Below are 25,367 nucleotides of genomic sequence, written 5' to 3' on the forward strand. Positions count from 1 at the left end.
TCTTTCCAGTCCTTTGGTACTCTGCCCTGGTTAAGTGAAGCCTGAAAGAGTATTTTGAACACTGGGGCTATCTCATTACTTAGTTCTTTGAGTAATCTAGCTGGAATACCATCAGGTCCAGAAGCTTTATTTGGTTTGGTGTTGGCTAATAGTTTTTGAATTCCATTTTCTTGTACTACTATATCTTCTATGTTGTCTACTTGGTTCAAATTCAGTAATATGTCTTTGTCTCCTGGGGCTGAGAATGCTGATGCAAAGTATTTGTTTAGAATGTTTGCTTTAGTTTCATTATCATTATGTATTATGTTATGTTCATCTTTTAATGGCGCTACGCCTGTTGTTTTCATTTTCTTAGACTTAATGTATGACCATAGGTTTTTGTTGTTGTCTTTAGATATTACATTGTTTATGTATTCACTCTGCAGCTGTCTGCTTACTTTTTGGGTTAAGTGTTTAATTTTTATATACTTTTTGTAAACTCTTTCTGCATTAGTTTCTTTAAATTTTCTATATAGGTTTTCCTTCTGTTTACAAAGCTTCTTTAGTCTATTATTAAACCAGCATTTATTTATTTTGTTTGATGTGTATTTAGTTGGTATATGATTTTCTATAATGCTTTTAAGATGGTTTTTAATGAAATTCCAGAGGTCATCGACTGGTTGGTTAATGTCTTTTTCTAATAAGAATGTTTGTTGAAAGTTTAATGCAGCTTGGTGTAGTTGTGTTAGGTTACATTTATTCCAGAGTAAGATTTTTCTTTTGGGTTTTGTATTGGCTACTGCTTTTATCTGACTGTGTATTTTTATGATCTCATGGTCTGATAGACCAGGGATAATATCATAATCAACTACTAATCCAGGTCTGTTGGTTAAGAAGAGATCTAATGTGTTGTTTAATCTAGTTGGCTTTTTAATGATTTGATCTAAACTTAGGTTGTGTAAAGTTTCTATGAAAAGCTCATTTATGTCCTTAAGGTTTTGGTGTTTATCTATGGTTAGTGTTTTCCAATTTATATCAGGTAGGTTGAAATCACCCATAATCCAAAAAACTGCATTTTTATTTGTCTCTTTAAGTGTCGTAATCTGATTACATAGTTCCTGCATGTATTCTAAACTAGAATTTGGTGGTCTGTAAATGCTGCCTATTATTAGGGATGTTGAGGTGGTATTAATTTTACAAAATGTTGATTCTATATTTTTTGAGTTAGGTAAGGTAATTTCTTCTGCTATAAGAGTGTTTTTTATTGCTAAAAGAACTCCTCCATGATTATCAGCCCTATCTTTTCTAAAAATTTCATAATTACTATTGAAAATTTCTGCATTATAAATTTCAGGATGTAGCCAAGTTTCTGTGCCTGCAATTATGTCTTTGCTTAGTAACGGTCTTGTATTAGTATGAGTACTTGAGAGTCCATTAGTTGAAGCTACTTTAGTTGAAGTTGAAGTTGTGGGAAGCGTGGTCGAGAGGCCAGCGCTTGAACTTGGCTAGAAGGTTCGACACCCGACTCGGGCAGAGTTGTGTTTACTGAGCGACTAAAGGCAGCACGGAAAACCAACTCCTAGATACATCCTCCCCCCCACTGGTCCACAAATGAGATTGGACCAAAAGCGCCCATAAGCATGACAGTAGCGCTATATAAAAGCTATACTAATAATACTAGTTGAAGTTGTTGTTTTATCTTTATGTTTTTGTTTTATGAAGAATTAAGTCAAGTTGTTATTGGATTGATTGTTTATGTAATCTGAAGAAGTTTATTAAAGACGTTTTGAGAGAATACAGATGTTTCTTCAGTGAATTAACAAATTATTACTGTTATCTCCGGCGTGTGATTCTGTTTTTTTTCAACAATTAATGTAAGAAGCATTGCCAAGAAATAAATAAACAGAAATCTTAGCGATCGATCACAAAATATGTTTGGTTTTGTTTTGTTTTGCATTCTTGCACAGAATTAGAAACAATATAGAAATATTGTACTATCACATTGAAGATATAAGACACTGGTCGCAACAATAAACCCAAGAACTCTTTTATTCTCTTAGCAATTGAGACATTCAATACAATCCATCTTTCAAATGTTTGTAAAACTTAAATGAACAGTGAGAGTTTATTTTGTTGCTTACAATGTGCTGTTATCTATAATGCAAAATTGTAAGAAAAAATGATCTTTGTAAAGTTTTGTTTCAACCGAACATATAAAGAAACGATCCAAACACCGTCAGTCGAACATTTTCTCATTCTACTTCCAGACCACATTGTTCTTTCGTTTTCCTCCTCATCCCTCTCTCTCTCCATCTGTCTCTCCATCTCTCTCTCTCCATCTCTCTCTCCATCTCTCTCTTCATCTCTCTCTGCATCTCTCTCTGCATCTCTCTCTCCATCTGTCTCTCCATCTCTCTCTCCATCTCCCTCTCCATCTCTCTCTGCATCTCTCTCTCCATCTCTCTCTCCATCTCTCTCGATCTCACTCTCCATCTCTCTCTCCATCTCTCTCTCCATCTCGCTCTCCATCTCCCTCTCTCTCTCTCTCTCCATCTGTCTCTCCATCTCTCTCTCCATCTCCCTCTCTCTCTCCATCTTTCTCTCCATCTCTCTCTCCATCTCTCTCTCCATCTCCCTCTCTATCTCCCTCTCTCTCTCACCATCTGTCTCTCTATCTTTCTCTCCATCTCTCTCTCCATCTCTCGCTCCATCTCCCTCTCTCTTTCTCTCTCCAACTGTCTCTCAATCTCTCTCCATCTCTCTCTCCATCTGTCTCTCTATCTTTCTCTCCATCTCCCTCTCTCTCCTTCTGTCTCTTTATCTTTCTCTCCATCCCTCTCTCCATCTGTCTCACCATCTGTTTCTCTATCTCTCTCTCCATTTCCCTCTCCCTCCCTCTCTCTCTCTCTCCATCTGTCTCTCTATCTCTCTCCATCTCTCTCCTCATCTCTGTCTCCATCTCTCTGTCCATCTCCCTCTCCCTCCATCTCTCTCCATATCTCTCTCCATCTCCCTCTCCATCTCTCTCTCCATATCTCTCTCCATCTCCATCTCCATCTCCGTCTCTCTCTCTCCATCTCTCTCTCCATCTCTCCCCCCCCCTCTCCATCTCCCTCCCCATCTCCTTCTCTCTCTCCATCTTTTTCTCTATCTCTTTCTCCCTCTCACTCTCCATCTCCCTCTCTCTCTCCATCTGTCTATTTCTCTTTCCATCTCTCTCTCCATCTCTCTCTACAATTCTCTTTCCATCTCTCTTTCCATCTCTCTTTCTATCTCTCTCCCTCTCTCTCTCTCCATCCCACTCTCCATCTCTCACTCCATCTCTCTCATGCCCTCTTTTAAGCGTCATACTGTAGATACCGTAAAACCAACACGGGACAGAACAGTTTGAATGATGACAATGGATAGAACATAAACATTTTTCTTTTCTCTTTACATTAAAGTTTATCCAGTTATAAGATTATCCACATTATCTTATCCCACACCTACTTTCTTATCTTCTTACATACATGGACATTTCATTATCGAAAAATTAAAGGGTGTTAGGTATTTTAGTAGTACAATCTACAAGTTTAGTCGCATGCGTCAATAAGAGTTTTTAAAAAAAGTTAAATCATTGATTTTTTCTAGCCACTTCATGTCACTAGCACTTCTTGCCTGAATGACACTTGAAAAGAAAGAGAACTTGTATGTGTGTGTCCCAGACTACGGAATAAGTACATACATTCGTTTTCATCTAACTGTGACAATATGGATCTATAAATGTGTTGTCGATATAAAACATAATTGCTTATTTTATCTTGAACTTCAAAGTCTTTTAACAGGTTTCTTGTAGTCTGAATACTTCAGTCAGTAAGTATATTAAATGTCACGTTTCTCTGTGAACTAGTCAAACACTCTATAGTATCGTACTGCCAGCATTTAGATTGATGTCCAGCGAGCCTCGAGTCATTCTATGAAAGTAATACAGCGAAAATTATTTTATTTTGAATTTTCAAGTGATGAAAGAAATTCAACTTTTAAAGAACGCCCTGAGGTCAACATTTGCCATAAGACTCTCTGTGGACCAGTGTCATTTTTTTTGTTTGGTTTATTTTTGTACGGACTTTGATTCTGACATTTTGTCTATTTCTCTTATTTCAAACCTTTTTATCAATACTGAATGGGGAGTATTATCAGACGGTTAAATGGTACAATGTGATCTTTACACAGATCGTTAAGTTTATGTCAGTGCCGTGTTATATTTTTATATTGTTAGTTTTTTTTTAAATGTTATAATTATCTGTCAAGTGATGTACGCGTCAAGGTCTCAGAAAATGTGTAAACATGAAGTTTATTTAGACAATTTATTCTAGAAAATTTAAGTTTTTAAACAGAAGTTTGGAGAACTTACTGGAAATGAAAAGTTATTTAATGTATTTTACTTCCTATTCTTAATGTTTTTGTCTGAGCAATCATAGAAGGGGGAGATAAGCTTATATCAGGGTCATTATATTAATAAGTTTCAAGCTTCATGTTAAATACTTTTTGTGAATCTATTATTGAAATTAAGTTATTATGTGTTTATAGTATGTGTTTAACCTATTCGTGATTTGCATATGAAGAATTTTAGTGTTTTATTTAATTAATAGATATGCCACGGTCGTCATGCTATTAGATCTTGAAATACCGAGCTGTATTAACCACACCATTCCATCGTTGGAATAACAGAACCGGCATATTTGGCCAAATCGATTTTTTAGTACGGAAGTAATGAATTCCGTATGACTAGTTTTAATGTAAAGAGTTGATGCGCATTTTCAAAATCATACTATTTTCAAATATTATATGATTGTATTTAAAATATATATATATATCAAACAAAAAGTAAAGTTTATCTTTCAGACCATGCGATCTATGAGGCAGATCATGTTAAGATTATCTGTTTCTATAGCCAAGGGATTACGAGCATGTGCCCAGCATAACGACCAACTGCCTTTACTTTCCCAAACGAATGTCGGTACCAAGTAGACTTGGGTGGACTCGGGGGCCGCCTAAAAATCCCAAAATTCAAAATCCCAGACTTCACCGAGATTTAGAAGTCAAGCGCTTAACCACTCGGCCACCGCCCCCCCCCGGACCCATATATCTATATCTATAATATATATATAGTTTATAACTATATGCACATGTTTATGAGTTAAGTTGTTAAGAGTAAAGAATAAATTAATACTAAGTGACTAAAATCTTCAAGAGCTAAAACATTGGACAGATTGTCTTTATGAAGACAATTTTTGTCTTGGCTTAATTTTTACCTCCAGTGGTCAGTTAATCTTTTTATCTTACGGCCACAGGTCAGGCCCAGTATCAAGGCTTAGCACGCCAACACGGGGCTGACTCGGCATCCGAAAGATCAGATTAATTCGAAGGAGGTCAAACTTTCGCAGGTCATGACGTCACCACCTAAAATGCTCGGAGTGTAGTTGAAAACAAATAAGTTAAGACTATTGATTAACTGAGGCAATAGTTAGGGCTCTCCTTAGTTATTGCTCAATTAGGGCACTGATAATTTTTTGTTATGATTAGTTGAGGAATGATTAGTTGGTGAGGTGCGGGAGCTGAGCGGTAAAACGCTTGCCTTCCGAACCGGGCGTTCCGGGTTCAAATCCTGTTGAAGTCTGGGATTTTTAATTTTGGAATCTTTGGGCGCCTCTGAGTCCACCCAGCTCTAATGGGTACCTGACATTAGCTACGGGAAAGTAAATATGGTTGGTCGTTGTGCTGGCCACATGACACCCTCCTTAACCGTAGGCGACAGAATCAGATGGCCTTTACATCATCTGCCCTATAGACCACAAGGTCTGAAAGGGAAACTTTGCTACTACTTTCTATGATTAGTTGAGCTAATGATTAGTTGTGGCTCAGATTCGTTGGGGGCAATAATATCTTAAGGCTATAATTAGTTCATAATGGCTGAGATAGAGTAGTTTTGAAAATGACTAGTTAGGCAAGAGAAATGATTTTGGTGGTTGGTTAATATGGCTTATTGACAGGAGGAAAACATTTGTTGTCCATGGTCTACAAGACAGTATATGTTACTTAGAATGATGGAAGTCCCATACACTTTCAGTACATCGCTGGTACGTCGCGAGTGAATGAAGCACATTAGAGGATAATAATGAGATTTTATTTTGCCGGGATCAATCTATCCATCCATCTATACTCAGAAAGACACAAAGGTAAAGGCAAATTTCTTTTTCCATAAGCCGGGACAGATTTGTGCAAGTTCTTCTTCTTCCATGGTGCCAATAAAGTGTTGAAAGGGGTTGTTTAAATCAGCCAGGGAAACCAATGATTTAGTCTCTCCTTAACACGCAGGACTAGATTAACACATTGATACACGTTGGAAGTAATTAGTCTTAGGCTATTGAGGTGGAACGTCTTTAAATAATAAGATAAGAAAAAGAATGTGAACGTTTTGGAATCTCATAGTTGGGACCTCAAGTAAGGGAGATAACACGGTTATTATAAATACTATTTATAGACGCGACTCTTAACAATTATTATTTTTTCTGTCAGGGAGCTAGTACAGTTTTTATAATCAACTATTTAAAGACAAAGACGTGACTCTTATAATAACTTTTTGATAAGGGCGTTAATACAGTTTAATATCCAATACTATTTATAGACACTTGATAATTTCAGCAAAGAGGTTCTTAGAAATAATTATCAAGACAACTTACTTCTTACGACTAGACTTGCCCTCTGCAAAATCTCCTGTATTGTTTCCAATGAAAGGGCGGCGTTAAAGATCGGGTTCACTAAAAAGTGAGGGTACAGAGTGTGGTAGCAGAGCGACGTGTGGTCCATGTCCGTGACGTAGCCGATCTTTGTCCAGTTAAAGGCCGAGTAGAAGGGTTTCATCGCCCTGGACAGCTGCGAAGAGGAGAACGAGACGCGGGTCAGGGCGGAGTACTCCACCTTATTGTCGTACTCCAACGGGTACCCTCCGGCACTGATGACCGGGATGTTCCACACGTGGCTGGACAGCGGGACGATGTGGTTCATGGCGTGCGGGCAGATGGGGCCGAAGAACACGTTGATGTGTTTCTCAATGTAAAGCTGAGTGGCCTGGAGGGGGGCGTACCACACGGAGCATTCCGAGTCCTTTTCGTGGAAGGACACCTGAAGTCCGGGCAAGAGATCCCGCGACTTGGTCTCAAACGCTTGCCTTATGGAGCTGAAGACTAGCCTCATATCCCATTTCTCGTTGAAATGTTCGCTGCTTTTCAAAGGAAGCAAGACACTAACGTTTAAACTCTTAATACGTGGCTCCGACGTCAACTCCAGGGGCATGAACAGGATTAGAAATATCACCAGGAAAATCCAGTAAAATATCCGAAAACTTGGAAAACATTCTGGCCCGTAAAATGTTTTATTTTGAGATGAAATTCTGTAATGCCTTGGCGATGATCTGCAGGTGATTCTTAAGAATGACATGGGTACATGCTTTGAAGTTCAACTCGGCTTGGAAATACTTTACCATTAGTACCGCGTTCTTGACATTAAAAAAAAGTAGAGAGTTGTGTTCTTTTGCCGTAGCCTGTCGAAATTATTTATAAGTATGTATAGATATTTATTACATTTTGATTTTGAATAGTTTTAAGCCGCTTCTCACTGTAGTGGTGTTTCTAACCCCATGCTGTCGTGACATGAAAAGTGAATGTTAACATCTTATTGTAGCTTCGACTATCTTGCTAGTGTAGACTAATGAATACAAGTACATATGAAAAAAATAATTGGTCTTTTAAGTTTGTAAGTCTTTCTTTAAATAAAAAAAATGAAAGAAGTTATATCTAATATTCTGACCAGCACTTTTTGATTTTATAATTCAATGAAATAGTTTGAAAGCTCATTGCGGACGTGGGAAGTCAGTTGTTTTAAAGCTGCAACCCCGTGTATGAAAAAAAAACCCAGTTGTGACGGCGCCTAGTCCATGAAACTTTGAATAGGAAATTTATGACAAAAAAGTCTTCTTTTAATTTTAACAAGACATCTATTTGAAGAAAGAGAGAGAGAAAAAGACACAAAAAGATTTAAAAAAATAGAGAAAAAAGTGTATACTAAAGAAATAGAAAGCGAAAGGGAGGTAACCAAATGTGAGAGAGAGTGTATTTAAGAGAGGAAGGAATCGATAGCGTGCTAACAATAGAGGGAGAGAGAGAAAGAGGCAGAAAAAGAGAAAGAGAAAGAGGAAGAGAAAGAGAGAGAGAAAGATGCAGAGAAAGAGGGAGAGAGAAAGAGGCAGAGAAAGAGAGAGAGGAAGAGAAAGAGAGAGAGGAAGAGAAAGAGAGAGAGAAAGAGAAGGAGAGAAAGAGATTTATACACAGATTAGAACGATAGTTGAACTGCTGAATACTTTACATTATTTGTTTTATCTTCTCAAGAATCCAGTAATTCCAATATAACACCATATACCGGGTCATAGATAGTGGGATAGAAATAGAAATGGTGGGATAAAGGTAAGATACAGGTGGAAAGAGCGAGAGATAGAGAGAGAGAGAGAGCGTAAGGGGATGAAAGGAGAGAGAGGAGAGAGAGATGAAGGAGAGAGATAAAGAGAGATGGAGTCAAAGACGAAAAGTATGAGGGAAAGAGTGAGAGAGATGGAAAGAGAGAGTAAAAGAGAGAGAGGGAGAGAGACAGAGAGAGTAGGGGGGGGAGAGTGAGAGAGAGAAAGACAACTATGAGAGAATGGAAACATGAATGAATGGACTACTCAGCAAATGGAATACCCCGAACGTGCAGACGTGAATACAGACACTAGCAGACGATATCTTGACGTCTGCGCTACGCTATTAAATCTTTTACTTTCGGGAGTGTGAAAGTAACATAAAAACCCACCTGAACAACGCCCGGGCCTAAGAGAGCACTAGTAAAAGCAACAAAATATTGCAACTTTAAGAATCATCACTTGCTAAGTCAAAATGATAAAGATAAAATTAAACACCGAATTTCTTCCCTTATTATATTCAAATAATACACAGGGCTCGCCAAAAACCTTTCCGGAGAGAACAGTACCTAGGAACTTAGGAAAAGGCAATGGGAAGACAGCATTAAATACAATGCACGGGCTTATCATTAAAAGAGATTCTAAAGAGACTACTAAAGACAGAGAGGAATGAAGACAAATGGTCGACCGATCAAAGTCCAACACATTAAGCCAATTAATAAGGGAAGAAGGTGAGTATAGTTGTTAACGATCATTGACTTGTAGCACCAAACTGCTGGTACACAACTAAGCCGCTGTGAGAGTATTATAACTTAACTTGTATAATCTATATTATAAAGTAGAATGTGAGGGGTATGTATGTATGTATGTATGTATGTATGTTACTTATAGACATCAAAACCGCTTGACCAATCTTGATAAAACTAGGCAGGAATGTTCCTTGGGTACCAACTTAGACCGTAGTGTATGTATTGTAGCCCTAAAACAAACTTAAGACCCTCAAAAAAAAATAAAGTTGTCCGACTCTATTACAGCTATAGTATTTTATGGATCTAGGCCATGTCTACAATGTTGACATGAGAAAAGATAGAAAGGATTTAGACCTAGATCTAATTTTAAGAAATACACTTTGCGCAGATAGTTTTTTACTTTGACACATGAAAAGACAAAAGAAGATCCATTGATTTCATTATATAATAAAATTAACCTTCAATTTTGTGTTTCAAAAGCATTTTTTACATTAATTAGTTCCTTATATCTGTGATTACAGATTTCCTGACGAACATTCTTTCATTAGACAATTCAGTAATGAATCGCGTACTAAATATTAATTCGTTTAATTGTTTACTTTATAATCCCATCCCTTGATCTAAAACTCTAATTCAACTCTAAGATGATAAAACTTCTCTTCGCACATATAGTTTTATACTTTAACACATAAACATATTAATTAAAGTCCATTCATTTCATATTTTGATCAAATAAACATTCAAATTTGGTTTTCTAAAGCTACATTCGCCTACGAAAGCTGCGAAACCGAGTTGAGATAGGCCTAGATCTATATTCATTCATGAATCGCGTACTAAATATAATTTCGTTTAATTGTTCACTTTATAATACCATCCCTAGATCTAAAACTCTAATCCAACTCTAAGATGATAAAACTTCTCTTCGCACAGATAGTTTTATACTTTAACACATAAATATATTAATTAAAGTCCATTCATTTCATATTTTGATCAAATAAATATTAAAATTTGGTTTTCTAAAGCTACATTCGCTCACGAAAGCTGCGAAGCCGAGTTGAGATAGGCCTAGATCTATATTCATTCATGAATCGCGTACTAAAAATTATTTCGTTTAATTGTTCACTTAATAATCCCATTTATTTAACAAAGCTATCGCTCTTTTCGTTTTTAATAGATAAGAATGTATCGACTTCGGGTAAACCATTTTCGCAAAACTAATTTTATTTTCGTAGGGAAAGAGAAATAACGTGAAAGGATCATTAGCTACGTTTAACATACATCTAAATCCAATCCACTAGATTATTCAAAAGCAAATGTTTTAATTTAAAAAAAAATGGATTTTCCCCTATTAGCTATTTTGATCTGATAGCTTCATTCACACTATTTTTACATTGACACATTCGCTTTACTTATTACATTATTATTTCGTTTAATTGTTTACAAACACTCTCAGTGACTATATCGACAGTAATGCGCAAATAAAGACCCGCGGGTCGCGGGTAACATATGTCTAGTTAGAAATAACTTAAGTAACTTTTTGTGTGAATAAAACTAAATATAACTTTTATTACAATATATAGACAAATTTAACTTGAGATGCATATAAATACAGTTTAATAATAATATAAAATGTCATTTGGAACAAAATCTAACTCGCAAAAACACGTTTTCAGTCTGGCGTTCTGGAGTCGTCTGTCCTACCTGAGACCGCAGACGATAGTGCCGCTTATTTTGCATCATTCACAACCAATCGCTAACCTCTTCCCACCGTCACCATAGAAACACAGACGCACACATACTCCATAACAATAGTAAACTACATATTCATATTTCTTTTCTAAGAAATTTGTACCAATTCCAATTAATATAGATATATGATAAATAACTCACTATATATGAGACACAACATAATAGAAGCTTCCTTTTTTTAAATTCATTTTTATTTCTTATAAGTGAAACTTCCCCGGGCATGCTACCCTGCCTCATAGTGGCGCCCGGGTGGAAATGATCGTAGGAGGAAACGATTATGTTAAAGAGTAGCAAAACAAGAGTGCCTAAGGGGGGTGCGAGAGGATCCTCATTGCACTGTGCGGAGTTGTAAAAAAGCTCCCACAACCTTGTCACAATCCAGGCGCCGTTCCTCAAGGGGCCGTTACATAAATGGCGTGTCCTGCACGGTTAGCCTGGTATAGAAAAGGAAAATGGCGGGGGTCCCTGTGCACGCGGTCTCTGGCCGCGAGTCTGACACCCCGCCAGACAGAACAGTGTACACTGTTCTCATTCAGGCCGGTGAGATGGAGCTCTTGTTCACTTTTGCTGGCCTAGAGTTCCAAGAGCCGAAGGCTCAACTCCAGCTGACAGTTTCAAGAAGAAGAAGAAGAAGTGAAACCACCGCGTATTAAAACTCTATCTCTTTGTTATTATCCATAGGCTTTCTATTATTTTTTTAAGCTGATGGTGGTATAGATATTTCAGCATTTATCCATAAAGCTCAATGGGGCATTGAAAAATATAGAGATAAAAAAAAATACCCTGTATGGGGATAGAACCCACGACATTTGCGTTATAGGCAAGACAACGTAATGAGCTGACATTTTTAACAGCAAACGATCAAACATAAATATAATATGTGGATCTAGATCAATAAGTAACCTCTAAATAAATGGAAAAGGGGTTACCGACCAAAACTATCTCTTCTTTCCATATACGGTAACAATTCATGCAATGAAACATCTTATAAAGTGATCTTAGTGAAATTTTGATACAATATGTTGCTTCACAGCACGAGTTTATTGCGAAATTTCACTTTGATGGGAAAAAAATAAATAAATGGTACAATTTTTTGTACTGTAATCATAACATAAGTGTGATCTAGCAGTAGGAGTATCCTAGCAATGGAACTGAGATGCTACAGAAGGATCCTAGGTATCACATTTAAAGACCGCATCACAAACCAAGAGATTGGAGACAAGGTTTACTGCAGCGATTGGACCCCATGATGAGGTTCTAAATTTCATATTAAAAAAAAAGGCAAGCTAAAAATCTATGGCCCTATTGCAAGGTCTTCGGGTTTCACAAAGACTTTCCACCTGGGAACAGTACCAGGAAAAAGAAGAGGAGGCAGACAGAGACAGCGATGGGAAGACAATATAAAAGAATGAACGGGAGAGTTCGAGTTTTGAGTTTTCGGCACATTGGCACTATTCAGGCCATGTCGTGCCCGTAATCCTTCAAGGGTGACTCTCCATTCATATCACAAGAGCTAAATTTTATGCAGTTAAGTCATTAAAAGCAAGGTCTATTCACAGTTAAGAATGGACGGGCCTGCCATTGAAAGAGGTTCTGTTTATGACAGGAAACAGAGAGGAATGGAGAAAGATGGTAGACAAATCTTGCGTGGTGCCCCAACGGTCAAACAGTCTAAAGGATAGGTAAAGGTAAAAATGGTATAAACTGAATGTAGATAACTTTTCAAAACAGGAAGAAATATAACAGAAATAAATATTTGGAAACAAAATGCTATTAAATAATTAGAATCAGAAAAAAAATAATCGAAAAGAGCTAGAGAAAAAGAGTGGGAGGAAGAGAAAGAGAGAGAGAGAGAGAGAGAAAGAAAAAAAAGTGAGTAAAATTAAAACACATAATTGGAGAGGCATTATTACTAATATAGCAGAAGTTATAGGACACACACAGATTGAGATTAACATAAAAACGATTATCACTTATTTTCTGATCTCGATGGCGAAGAGACTTTGAATAGCTTTGACATAAAATCAAATTTATTTCTTTGATATGCATTATACTTTTAGTGTCCATAATATATTTCTTTATGCTATTATTTTATTGTTTAGATATTATTGTTTTTTTAGAGTCCACTTAAATTTCTATTCAAGCCTCGTTCGCCATCGTTAAACGCTTGATTAAACCCTAAATCACGTGCTATCACTGTTGTATCTGCATTTACCTAATCGCGGTTAGTTAGTTCGATAGCTTATACACTTTATGTATTGTTTTTTTTCTTTAGGCATTCAAAGTCTCTTTGCCTGCGATTTTCTGTTTTTGGGTACTTACTCCGTGAGTCTCTCTCTCTCTTCTTCAGCACCATCTCATAGTCCGACATGGAGGAGTTTTTTAAAATCCTGCTATACTGGGTCATCTTTGTGAAATTTTTATTCCGGAAGTGGCGGAACAAAGGGAACATAATCTGTAAGCATTGGTCCACGTTTACCTCCCCTGCACACTTCAAGTTCGATTTGGTAGCTTCTTGGAAGATGATGCCCATGTTCTTGAATCGGAACCGCGTGAAAATGGCGTCAAAGAAATACGTCAGTTTCCCGTAGTTTCCGGTCACTGTGGTCAGCGTGTAGAATTCGACTTTTCTCTGAAGGAGAAATCGCTCCTGATACCCAGTGACCGACAGGGACGGCACCTTGAAATGAGCGCTGTAACGCGCAGCCTGGGCCAGACTGTACATGTACACGGGGCCTATAAAGACGTCCACCTTGCCGTCCATGTACATATAAACATACTTCAAGGGCCCGATGTAGTAAACGCACCGGGAGTCCTCCGCGTTTAATACGAACTCGGCTTGAGGCAAGTACTTCCGGATTCGTTCCAGGGAGAGGTTCAACGCTGGGAGGACTTTCTCTAAGGAGAACGGAAGTGTTTTGAATTCCGGATTGTTGTACTCCGACGGCAAGATGACTGCAAATCTGACGGGAAACCTTCGTCGGGGCCGGCCTTGGGCCTCCACAAAAGCAGTAAACGCCAACACTAAGAGAAGACATCTCAGTGCAACATAGAGGGGATGCATTTCTTATGCGTTAGCTTGGACTCATAGCTTCCTCGTGGTACCGTTATTGTGTGTTTGTATTCATGATAGACTGTATCTGGAATGTCTAGGTTCCAAAATGAAAAGTTGGAATATATTGCTAATCATCGTTGTTCTATATAATGGCGCCGATGCAGAATTAATCGTTGACTGTTTTTTTTTTTTTTACTACATACTTATGTTATATGTACCATGTCATTAATTCTGTTCATACACAGTTACTGAACTATTGAAAACTCATATTTATTATATAATTTCATTCATATTGATTAGCAGTAGTGGGTCTAGATAGTAGACAAAAATAGTTAGAGAAAGAGAGAGAGAGAGAGAGAGAGAGAGAGAGAGAGATCGACAAAAAGAGATTGAGAGACAAACAGACAAAAAATAGATAGATAGATAGATAGATAGATAGATAGATAGATAGATAGATAGATAGATAGATAGATAGACAGACAGACAGACAGACAGACAGACAGACAGACAGACAGACAGATTTAGAGACGCTTCAGCACAGAAGACTAAAAATTAAAGTAGCAACAAGTCCTAATAAACTATTCAGTGTTATTAGATTAGACATACAATGTGTGGCCTCCTAATGTACAGGAGGTTCCTTTCCAAGTGAAGATAATTAAGTCCCATGCATATCCATGTATTAATCTTGTCTTGCATGCTAATTAGAAACTTCAACTCTGCTAAGCAAGTCGTTGGTGTTCCTGGCTGATTAAGGCTACCCGTTCCATGCTATATTGCTGCTATAATGGCACCAATGAAGTAGGAGCACTAGTAGGAATTAGTCCTAGCATATGGAATAAGAAATGTGTCTTTGATTTTTGTGTTGTTTTATTTTCTTAGTAATTAATTTTGTTGTGCTTTTGCATTTCTAAATTATGCTTTGTCTTATGCATTGTTTTATTTCGTATAATTACTGTTGTGTTGTCTATTCCCAAATTTGGCCATGTAAATTGTAAGACATGACAGCTAGGTGATAGTGTTTAAGCCTATCTAAAACAGATTTACAATTATTATTTTTTTTAATAAAAGGGAAGAAGAAAAATGTAATGACTCTATAAGTTGAACGCAAAGTTGTCGGGACTAATCGGGGATTTCCTTTATCGACGTCACGGTACATTAAAAAACTTTGAACGGAAACAGCTTGGAGACGGAAGAATTGCAGAGACTCATTTCATTTAGGACAAGACTTGTTTTAGATCTAGCCACGTTGGACTGTGCCCCTTCTTTTCAAATAAATAGTTTGTGTTTTTTTTTTACTATACTGTTTTATCTAAATCTGTTTGTTCTGTTTAGTTATATCGTCATCAAGTTACCATCTAAACTACCAAGTACGTGAGCTCACGGTAACATCAACAACCAGCAACATTAACACTACTTTAATGTAGTGCTCTGTCATGGAATGTCTTAAAATGAAGTGATTTTATTATTTTTACTATTGAATAAATCACAGACGCTCCTTTGAAAAACACGATAATGAAATCCATGATGTATCCATGTGCTGATCTTCCGCATCATTTTAATTAGAAACGTGAGCTCCACTAAATCATTGGTTTTCCTGGCTGATTCAGGCAACCCCTTCCACTCTCTAAAGCCTCTCGGAAATCTACCTTCTATAACTGTAAAAGTAGGAGACCCTTTCATGTACAATCTTTTGAGATGACCTCAACGTAGGTGGTACTTTTTCTGTTTTATGCAATAACATAAAGACCCTTTCTTGTACAATCGTTTGAGATGACCTAAACGTAGGTGGTACTATTTCTGTTTTATGCAATAACATAAAACGCTTGGTAGAAAAATTTGGACATGAAGTAAAAAAAAAATGTCACGTCCGAAGAAAATTGCAGGTTAAACAGGTCACTGTAGTTGTTGGCGTGCGAAATTCGGAGCTGTCACTTTGTCCTTATGTGGGCTAAATGTAACTGACTGGTATCGATCTTTTGTTTTGTGAATAGAGCAACCCATAACGTTATGTTTTCGTGTAAACATTGTGAATTTTTATTTCTTTTTTTTTTAGAAAAGGGGCGGGGGGGCTTGTTATGTTCTACTAGATTTAAGGACATGTTATGTTTTAATGTATTAAATAAATAATAAATAAATAAAATATAAAATCTGCATTTCTCCTCAAAAAGTATATAGATTCGGAGATTTTTAAAATTTTAACATGTAGTGTACTTCCATTTAGCGAAGTGAAAAATATTGAAAAAGTATTGGTTTCGCTAGGGGAGACAACTGAATGATTTGTGTTTGTTTTCTTTTGTTCTTTTTTTTTCTGAAAGAAAATGGGACGTAAAAGGAGGGAGGTGGGGGGGGGGGAGAAAGATAGACAGAGAGACTATCAGTCAGACGGCTAGTAACAAATTAGTACGGTTCAGAACGTATCCCTGGCTTCCACTATTTTAATAGTTCTCAATTGATTTTTATGAACATCAGCTACTTAAATCTCTCTCTCTCTTTCTGTTTATGCATGTATGTATGAGAGAAAGTGAGAGAGAGAGGGGGGGGGAAGAGAGAGGGATGGATACTACGATATAACTTTGCTCCCTAATCTTTCTCTCTCTCTCTCTCTTTTCTGTTCTATTCTCTTTCTTCATTTTATTCTCGACTCTCTTTCACTCTTTTCATTTGTCTCTTCCCCTTTGACTCTTTCTCTCGCTCTCTATCGCTCTTCCTCCCACCTCCTCCCCGTCTCTCTCTCTTTCTCTCAGTCTCTTTAAACTTAACTAAACGAGTCCTCGAGCAACTTTAAAGAAACAAAAAAAAAAGCTTTTAAACCTCAAGTACAACACGACCTTATAATAAACTAGCCCACTCAGTAGACAAATAAACCACCAAATTATTTTAAAAATTAGACGTGCACCTAACAAAGCTCCATACATTTATTTTACGTAGGCTAACTCGAGACCATTCGTTATAGATTGGTCTCGGCTCACTTGCCTATACACATTACAGCGTAATCTCACTTGCCTATACACTATACACATTGCTGCGTAGTCTCACTACATATTAAGTTGTCGACGTAATTCAAGAGACGTAATCTTCTTGCACACCGTGTCCAGATGTCAAGCATTGTTGGTTTTCCAGTTCAATGTGAACCAATGTTTACGACATTCGACCACTGCAAGAAAACACAAACCATTATCGCAGCTAATTGCTTCGTCAGACTCAATTTCCTTGCTCCGTTGCGTTCGACATTCCGAAGCGGGCCAATTATCTGTACGCTGGAGAGAGCTAAACCATACTATACTTTCAACGTTTCCTTATTGTCATTATACTTGTCATTACAGATTTTTTTTATGGTGCCATCACTGTTTAAACACGACCCGGCCGACAACGTTTTCGTCACCAGAGTGCAATAGAAGTAAGAAAATGTATTGGTCACAGCGGGATTTTTAGAGAAAACCGCGGTCCGAACGTACTGGTAGGTGATGCACCCTACACGTACGAGAGTGTCTTATCCCTCGCACATTGGTATGATAGTTGGGAAGCTTCGGATAAAGGACATGAGCTATATAGGCAGATGAGTTTACGCATTAGAACTTCGTCGAGACATCGGCGCTACAACAATACCCACATACCTATCAACCTCGGACAGCTACGGGGCTTATAATCCACTAGCCAGATATTACACGCGGCCCGCGGGTCTTCACTTGCGTATCACAGATATAGTCACTGATATAGTGTATAAGTGTAGTGTATTATAAATATTACAATAACTAATCGACCTAAATCTTGTTCTTAGAGCATGTCAGGACTTTGGAATGTTGAACGTCTACAGAAACTGTCGAAGTCAGCCCCGTTTTAAGAGCCCGGATAGGATCCAGAAGTTGCAGCAAAAAAGGGTCTGTGGTTGAGCAATTTGCCAGCATTCCGAGCAGCGGAAAATCATCATTCAGGCAGATGATTAGAGCTAAGCTTTTAGGAACTTATACTATCGAGACCCCATTTTCTTCGAACCATACATTGCACGCACCTTGATGTTCACCCTACATATATTTCATAGAAAAGATCAAAGTATAAAGCTACATTAAATACTATAATACTTATAGAATCACAGCTCCTTAGTATATTTTTAAAAAGATCCTGTACTTTTGTTGATCCTCCATTCAAGGTATAAGGCTCCTGGCGCTATCGCATTGTACATTGCGTGGCTAGCCATCGGTGCCAGCACGTGAAGGGCGGAATCGATTCTCTTTTCTTAGATAGACGGGATCAATATTGAAATAGTCAGGGCCCCACCTTAAGTACGACGTAATGTGATTTGATGACAGCCAGGGGGCCAAAGTTCTCTGGTCACTTCATGACAAGTGACCAGCCGATGACCGCTTGAAATATACTGGCCACGAAAAGAAAAAGGGAGGCGAGGTGAGGGAGAGGGTGGGGGAGGGGCGCATTAAGGGTGTATTTACCGATTAAGACGAACGTCTATTCAGATCCAGTAAAGTAAACTTTTCCTGTTCAGTAGTTTGAAAGTTCTGTCACCAAGGGAAAAAGAAATCTTTGGAACTAGTTTCAAGAATGTTAACCTAGAGTTATTCATAGAATGAAATGTACTTTCCATCAACTGCCAGGTCTAATGTAAAATCATCGATACATTTTGTATATGTATTTACAAGCATGTCTCTAAGTAATTATTGTAAATGAAGGTAATGGAAGAGATATAAATGTAATTAAATTGTTAATTTTTCGAATGCATTTCATGTGTGAGGAGGCACGGTGGCTGAGCGGTAAAGAGCTTGGCTTCCGGACCGGGGGTCCTGGGTTCGAATCCTGGTGAAGACTGAGATTTTAAATTTCGTGCTCCTTGGGCACCTCTGAGTCCACACAGCTCTAATTAGCTCTGACATTAGTAAAGGCGGTTGGTCGTGGTGCTGGCCAGATGACACCCTCGCTAACCGTATTCCACAGAAACATCTGCCCTATTGACCACAAGATTTGAAAGAGGAACTTTTTTTTTAATTATTTCATGTCGGAATTTTAAAGTCACATAGATAAAACAAAGAAAGACAACCTAAACGTGTGAAGTTAAAGAGTTATCTGTGGCTGGCCAGATGGTAGAGACATGTAAATTAGGAAAGCTATAGGTTTAGTCAGATATAATCATGCTGTCTAATGTCCCAGCACCACTGTTAGGCTTTTTACGGGCTCTAGGCCTAAAGCGCAGATTAGGGCCCCCTCCTATATTGATTCAGCCTGTCTTATTCTGTCTGTTGTCGTCTCTTCATACATTTACCGGGGTTACCAATATGATTATATGATATGATTATCACTTTTGATTATCAATATGATTAGGTATGTTGATAATTCCGACACCTGAGAAAATTGGTAATTTTAAAATTTTTGGATTTTGCAAGTTATAGACTTAATATTCGTTGCCCTAGAGAACAAACTGCAACGAAGGCCCAAGACATGAGACTTAGATCTGATGTTGGCTGTGAAATCAGATATGAAGGGCTGTGACTAAATAAAAGACACCTCTTTTAACTTCCCGACCTTTGAAAATGTATTTAATGTTTTGTTTTGTTTGGAAATACGAGTATAACGAACTATCCATATAATGACAAACAGATTGACAACCTCTTTCTCTCATTTTTTCTCGTTCTCACTCATTCTTTCTTTCTTTCTTTCTAACTCCCTTTCTATGAGTTTTTCTCTCATTCTCTATCGTTCTCTCTTACTCTCTCTGTATCTTTCATTTCTTTCTCTTTTTAACTATCTCTATATTTCTCACTCTGTTTCTTTATCTCGATCTTTTCCCCTCTCTCTATCTTCTCTCTATCCTTTCTTTTTTTTTTCTCCATCTTTCGCACTTTTCTCTCTTACTCTTTTTCTCTCCCTCTCTCTGTAACTCTCTTTCTTTCATCTCTCTCTCTCTCTCACTCTCTCAATTTCTCTGTCTTTTATTAGTCGTAGCCTTGGGGAAACTCTAATAATATTCAATTTTGTGGAACTTGTTTTTTTTTTTGTTTTTTTGTTTGTTTCATGAACTCAGTCTTGCGTAAAGCAATAAACTACAAATAAAGAAAAAAAAAAGTACTTCTGTAATTTCCCTACGGCAAAGTACTGTGTCAGATTATCAAAGATTTGATCGATACAAATATAGATTCTAGTGATTGCTTGAACCACTGTTAGATCGACAGATTTGGCAACATTTTAAAATAAAGGGACCAACATATTTTGTCATTACGTTAATAAAGTCAGAAAGCAGAGAGACACCTCTGGGAATCCTTTTTCTTTTAAATACAGTTTGAGAACTACACTCTTTGAATCTACCTACTAGACCCAAGAGGTAGTAGAGGTGGGGGTAGGGGGATACGTCAAACAGCGGTAATTTGCAAATGATGTTTTTTTTTGTTAAATCTATTCATACATATTCTCTCTCTCTCTTTCTCTGTATTTTTATTTACTTCTCTCTCTCTCTCTCTCTCTTTAATTTTTCATTAGATCTTTATGTTTAGTTTATTTCCGATTGACAATTATATATATACTAGACATATGTTACCCGCGACCCGCGGGTCTTTATTTGCGCATTACTTTCGATATAGTCACTGAGAGTGTTTTGTAAACAATTAAACGAAATAATAATTTAATAAGTAAAGCGAATGTGTCAATGTAAAAATAGTGTGAATGAAGCTATCAAATCAAAATAGCTAATAGGCTTAAATCCATTTTTTTTTCAAATTAAAACATTTGCTTGTAGGCCTACATATATTTGATTAAAATTTGAGATGAATAGACTAAATTTTGTATGTTCATGTGAATAAAGTATAAAGTAGATCTTGAGGTAGACGTAGATCTAAATCTACACTAATTTAGAGTTCTGTGCTGCGCATGCGTGAACTTTTTTTCATGAATGAATATAGGCCTATCTCAACACGGCTACGCAGCTTTAGCGAACAGCGAACGAATGTATTAGAAATGCTTTAGAAAAACAAATTTGAATGTTAATTTGATTAAAATATCAAATGAATGGACAATAATTAGTATGTTTATGTGTTAAAGCATAAAACTATCTTTGCGAAAAGAAGTTTTATCATCTTAGAGTTCAGTAAGAGTTTTAGACCTAGGCCTAGGAATAGACTCAGACCTCAGAAGAGAGATGTGTTAATGTGTAACCATTTGGTAATGTCTAATGAAAGAATGTTCGCCGGGAAATCTGTAGATATCAGGAACTAATTTATGTAAAAAATGCTTTTGGATAATCTAGTGGATTGGATTTAGATGTATGTTAAACGTAGCTAATGATCCTTTCACGTTATTTCTGTTTCGCTACGAAAATAAAATTAGTTTTGAGAAAACGGGTTTACCCGAAGGAAGTCGATACATTCTTATCTATTAAAAACGAAAAGAGCGATAGCTTTGTTAAATGAATGGGATTATAAAGTGAACAATTAAACGAAATAATGTTTAGTACGCGATTCATGAATGAATATAGATCTAGGCCTATCTCAACTCGGCTTCGCAGCTTTCGTAAACGAATGTAGCTTTAGAAAACCAAATTTGAATGTTTATTTGATCAAAATATGAAATGAATGGACTTTAATTAATATGTTTATGTGTTAAAGTATAAAACTATCTGTTCGAAGAGAAGTTTTATCATCTTAGAGTTGAATTAGAGTTTTAGATCTAGGGATGGGATTATAAAGTAAACAATTAAACGAATTAATATTTAGTACGCGATTCATTACGGAATTGTCTAATGAAAGAATGTTCGTCAGGAAATCTGTAATCACAGATATAAGGAAATAATTAATGTAAAAAATGCTTTTGAAACACAAAATTGAAGGTTAATTTTATTATATAATGAAATCAATGGATCTTCTTTTGTCTTTTCATGTGTCAAAGTAAAAAACTATCTTCGCAAAGTGTATTTCTTAAAATTAGATCTAGGTCTAAATCCTTTCTATCTTTTCTCATGTCAACATTGTAGACATGGCCTAGATCCATAAAATACTATAGCTGTAATAGAGTCGGACAACTTTTTTTTTTTTGAGGGTCTTACATTTGTTTTAGGGCTACAATACATTCACTAAGGTCTAAGTTGGTACCCAAGGAACATTCCTGCCTAGTTTTATCAAGATTGGTCAAGCGGTTTTGATGTCTATAAGTAACATACATACATACATACCCCTCACATTCTACTTTATAATATAGATATATATATAAACCTGACACATCTAATTACCCACCAATCCATTTCCACCCAACATTAGAATAAATCTTGGTCAAAAATACCCGGCTTTAAATTCGTACATAGAACTACATACTACATTTAGAAGACTGAAATGAATAGTAGAGACTTTTATACAAGGTGGCTAGAATGCATTTTATAAACACTTTCATACTAGGTGACTAAAATGTATTAGACACTTTTACACAAGGTGACTAGGACGTATTATAGACACTTTTATACAAGGTGACTAAGATGTATTGTAGACACGTTTATACTAGGTGACTACGATGTATTAGACACTTTTACACAAGGTGAATAAGATGTACTGTAGACACTTCTATACAATCTGACTAAGATGTATTGTAGAAGAATCGCATATTCATCAATAGTTGAACTACTCTGGACTCCATTAACCCTGTCATTAGATAGCCCTTTCCTGGACACAATCAACTTCCCGAACTGGACCTCAGACATTCGAAGTGGAAGTGTTGAGGAGGACAGTGGTCAAACTATGGTCAACTAATGGACGATAATCAAAGATTGGGTTAACATCAAGGTAAACGACCCGAAGGCGACAGTTTCGATCTTATTGTCCACTAGTTGGCTATCAGATGACCACTTGGTCCATCATTAACGTTGGTACCAGTAGCCTTAGAGCGGTATTCAAATATTGAACAGAATAAAACAAAAATGGTTACTATTTTTCTTATTCATTTAGAAATTATTAAAAGTTTTCATAGATGTATTTATAAGTGGCGGAACAGAAGTGTTTGATAGCTTTTTTAAATGTTTGACCGAGATAACACAGAGACTGTACGAGCGTGTCAAATGACAAAGCTCATGATGGTACTATGTGTCCAGCACAATGTACATTTAATACTTTTACAATGCGTGTTATGCATTTAAATGGAAGTGTATATAAACATTTAAAAAAAAATATATATATAATGGTGGAAAGCGTGGTCGAGAGGTTGAATACACTTAAACTTGGATTGGCTTGGCTACCTAAGAAAGGGGTTTGAGGTTAGAGCACCCAACTCGAGCAGAGTTGTGTTTGCTGAGCGTCTAAAAGCAGCACGGAAAAACCTCTCCCTGATACTCCATCCCCACTGGTCCACAAATGAGATTGGACCATAGCGCTCTGAGCATGCTATAATCATAAAAGTAGCGCTATATAAAAGCTATAATTCTATTTATTTCTATTGAACAGTGAAATAGTTACAATACAAAAAGTTTACAAAAATAAGTTTTTGATTTTAGGCGTTAAAAAGGGTTCACAAGGATTATGTCATGGTTATACAAACGTATAGTTCTCTCTTTTTCTTTATTCTCTCCTCTCTTTTTTCCTCTCTCTCTCTCTCTCTTTCTCTAGTTCTCTCTCTGCCTTTATCGTTTACTTCTTTCTCCCCCATATTTCTCTTTCATTGTTTGTTAGATCGTTTAGGTCTAGCTTATTTCCGCTTGAAAGTTGTAACGCCCCTCCCCACAGGAATTTATTTTTGTATTCCTTAAAATTGGATAAACCAAAAAAAACAACATAAACTTGCTGTTTATGACTTACTTCCATTTTTTTTTAAAATCGCAGAATAGTTATCAAATACGTGTGTTAACCCTTACAACGAGTGTGGTAGTTTAGCCTCTAAACATAAGAATTGTAATTCCATTTTGTATGCACTCATTGTAAAACAGCTCAGCACTTTAAGGGTTAAGCGAAAGTATAGATCTAGTACACTTTATACTAATCCAATGATAAACATTGAGATCTAGACCTAGATGCGCAAAGTTTTCCTTCACATTAATTTATGAAAATCTTCAGTTAGAAAAGCCTTACAATCGGAAATTTCCGAAAGCGAGAGTCACATAATTAAAGAACGCGATAGTCCTTTCAAATTCGATGTTGGGAATAGACCTAGATCTAGATCTCTAGCCAAATTTAAATGTATTTCATGTTTGACTTTTTTAAAATGACAACGGTCAAACTAGACTTTTCACCGAGCGGCCAACGAGCTAATAATTCTTTTTTTTTCAGCGATATACATCAACTGTTAAATTTCTAGAAAAATCGGTAGGGCCGTTTTTGAGAACAGCGACCAGGTTCCGCTCGCCATGAAAATATGGCTTGAATAGATTTAATGTAAAAAAAAAGGGACTTTTACTTTAGTCTTAGGAAAAAGAATATAGTCTAGTTTAAGTTAGCCTAAAAATATCTGCACGAAAAAAAAATATCTGACTCTGATAAAAAAAATGCGGAACGACACACCTCATTTCTTCCAATGTTTATTTAAGTTTTGCAACACGAGAATGGATTCAGCCCAGACTCCCCACCAACATTGTCTCTCATCCACCCCTTCCCTTTTACCTAGATTAGCTCTGCGTACATTCTAGCTTATCAATGTCTGGAAAATGTACATGCCGACTCCGGAGGCATGGAAAAACAAGTCAAAATAAACACTTTTCTTTTTCTAAATAAGCTAATGTGACAGCAAGGGAAAAAAAATAATACAAAGATAGAACAATTTCCTGATTCAACACGCTGGGAAAAAACCCATACGATAAAAACCGTTCTACCTGAAGCGGATGTTCTTAAACAGCAAAGACAACTGATTTGAATTGTACACCTGAAATTTTAATTCTGCTTAATAAGAACAACTATAGTATTCCAACGAAGAGATTAGAGACAGGATAAGTAAAGCGATTGGATCCCTTTAGGACCTGCTTACTACTTTAAAAAAAACAACTAAAACTGAATGGCGATAACACAAGGTCCTCTGGGGTTGCAAAGAACTTCCTTCAGGGAACAGTACCAGGAGAAAAGAAGAGGCGGCAAAGAAATCGAAATGAAAAAAAAAAGATGCATAAATAATAAAAGAGACAGACAGAGAAAAACAGAGAGAGAGAGAGAGAGAGAGAGAGAGAGAGAGAGAGAGGGAAGGAAAAGACATACAGAATAAGAAAGAAACAGAAACAGAAATTCAGAACTAGAGAAATGCAAAACAGAGAGCGAAATATTTAAAGTGTGTGAGTGAGGAAAAGAGAGAGAGAAGAGAGAGAAGAGAAAGAAAGAGAAAGAGAGAGAGAGAGAGAGAGAGAGAAAGGAATAGTTAGGAAGAGAAACGATCAGAAACAGAAAAATAA

At 36.8% G+C, this 25,367-nt stretch overlaps 1 protein-coding gene across 6 annotated transcripts in view; it reads right to left on the reverse strand.

Moving 5' to 3' along the window:
• LOC106067685 (atrial natriuretic peptide receptor 1-like) overlaps window positions 1-25,367 on the reverse strand; it is a 486,432-nt gene that overhangs the window by 101,208 nt on the left and 359,857 nt on the right. Inside the window, exon 2 of one of the 6 annotated variants that reach the window (XM_056016968.1) lies at window positions 13,291-14,276. The exons of 3 other annotated variants lie outside the window; for them this stretch is intronic. In XM_056016968.1, coding sequence (XP_055872943.1) covers window positions 13,291-14,032 — 742 coding nt within the window. In that variant the 5' untranslated portion in view covers window positions 14,033-14,276. Of the gene's footprint in view, window positions 1-6,701; window positions 7,726-13,290; window positions 14,277-25,367 lie in introns of all 6 variants that reach the window. 2 more of the 6 variants (XM_056016967.1, XM_056016966.1) reach the window with 2 other exon arrangements.

This window comes from Biomphalaria glabrata, chromosome 18, assembly GCF_947242115.1.
Source record: "Biomphalaria glabrata chromosome 18, xgBioGlab47.1, whole genome shotgun sequence".
NCBI classification, from domain to species: Eukaryota; Metazoa; Mollusca; class Gastropoda; family Planorbidae; genus Biomphalaria; species Biomphalaria glabrata.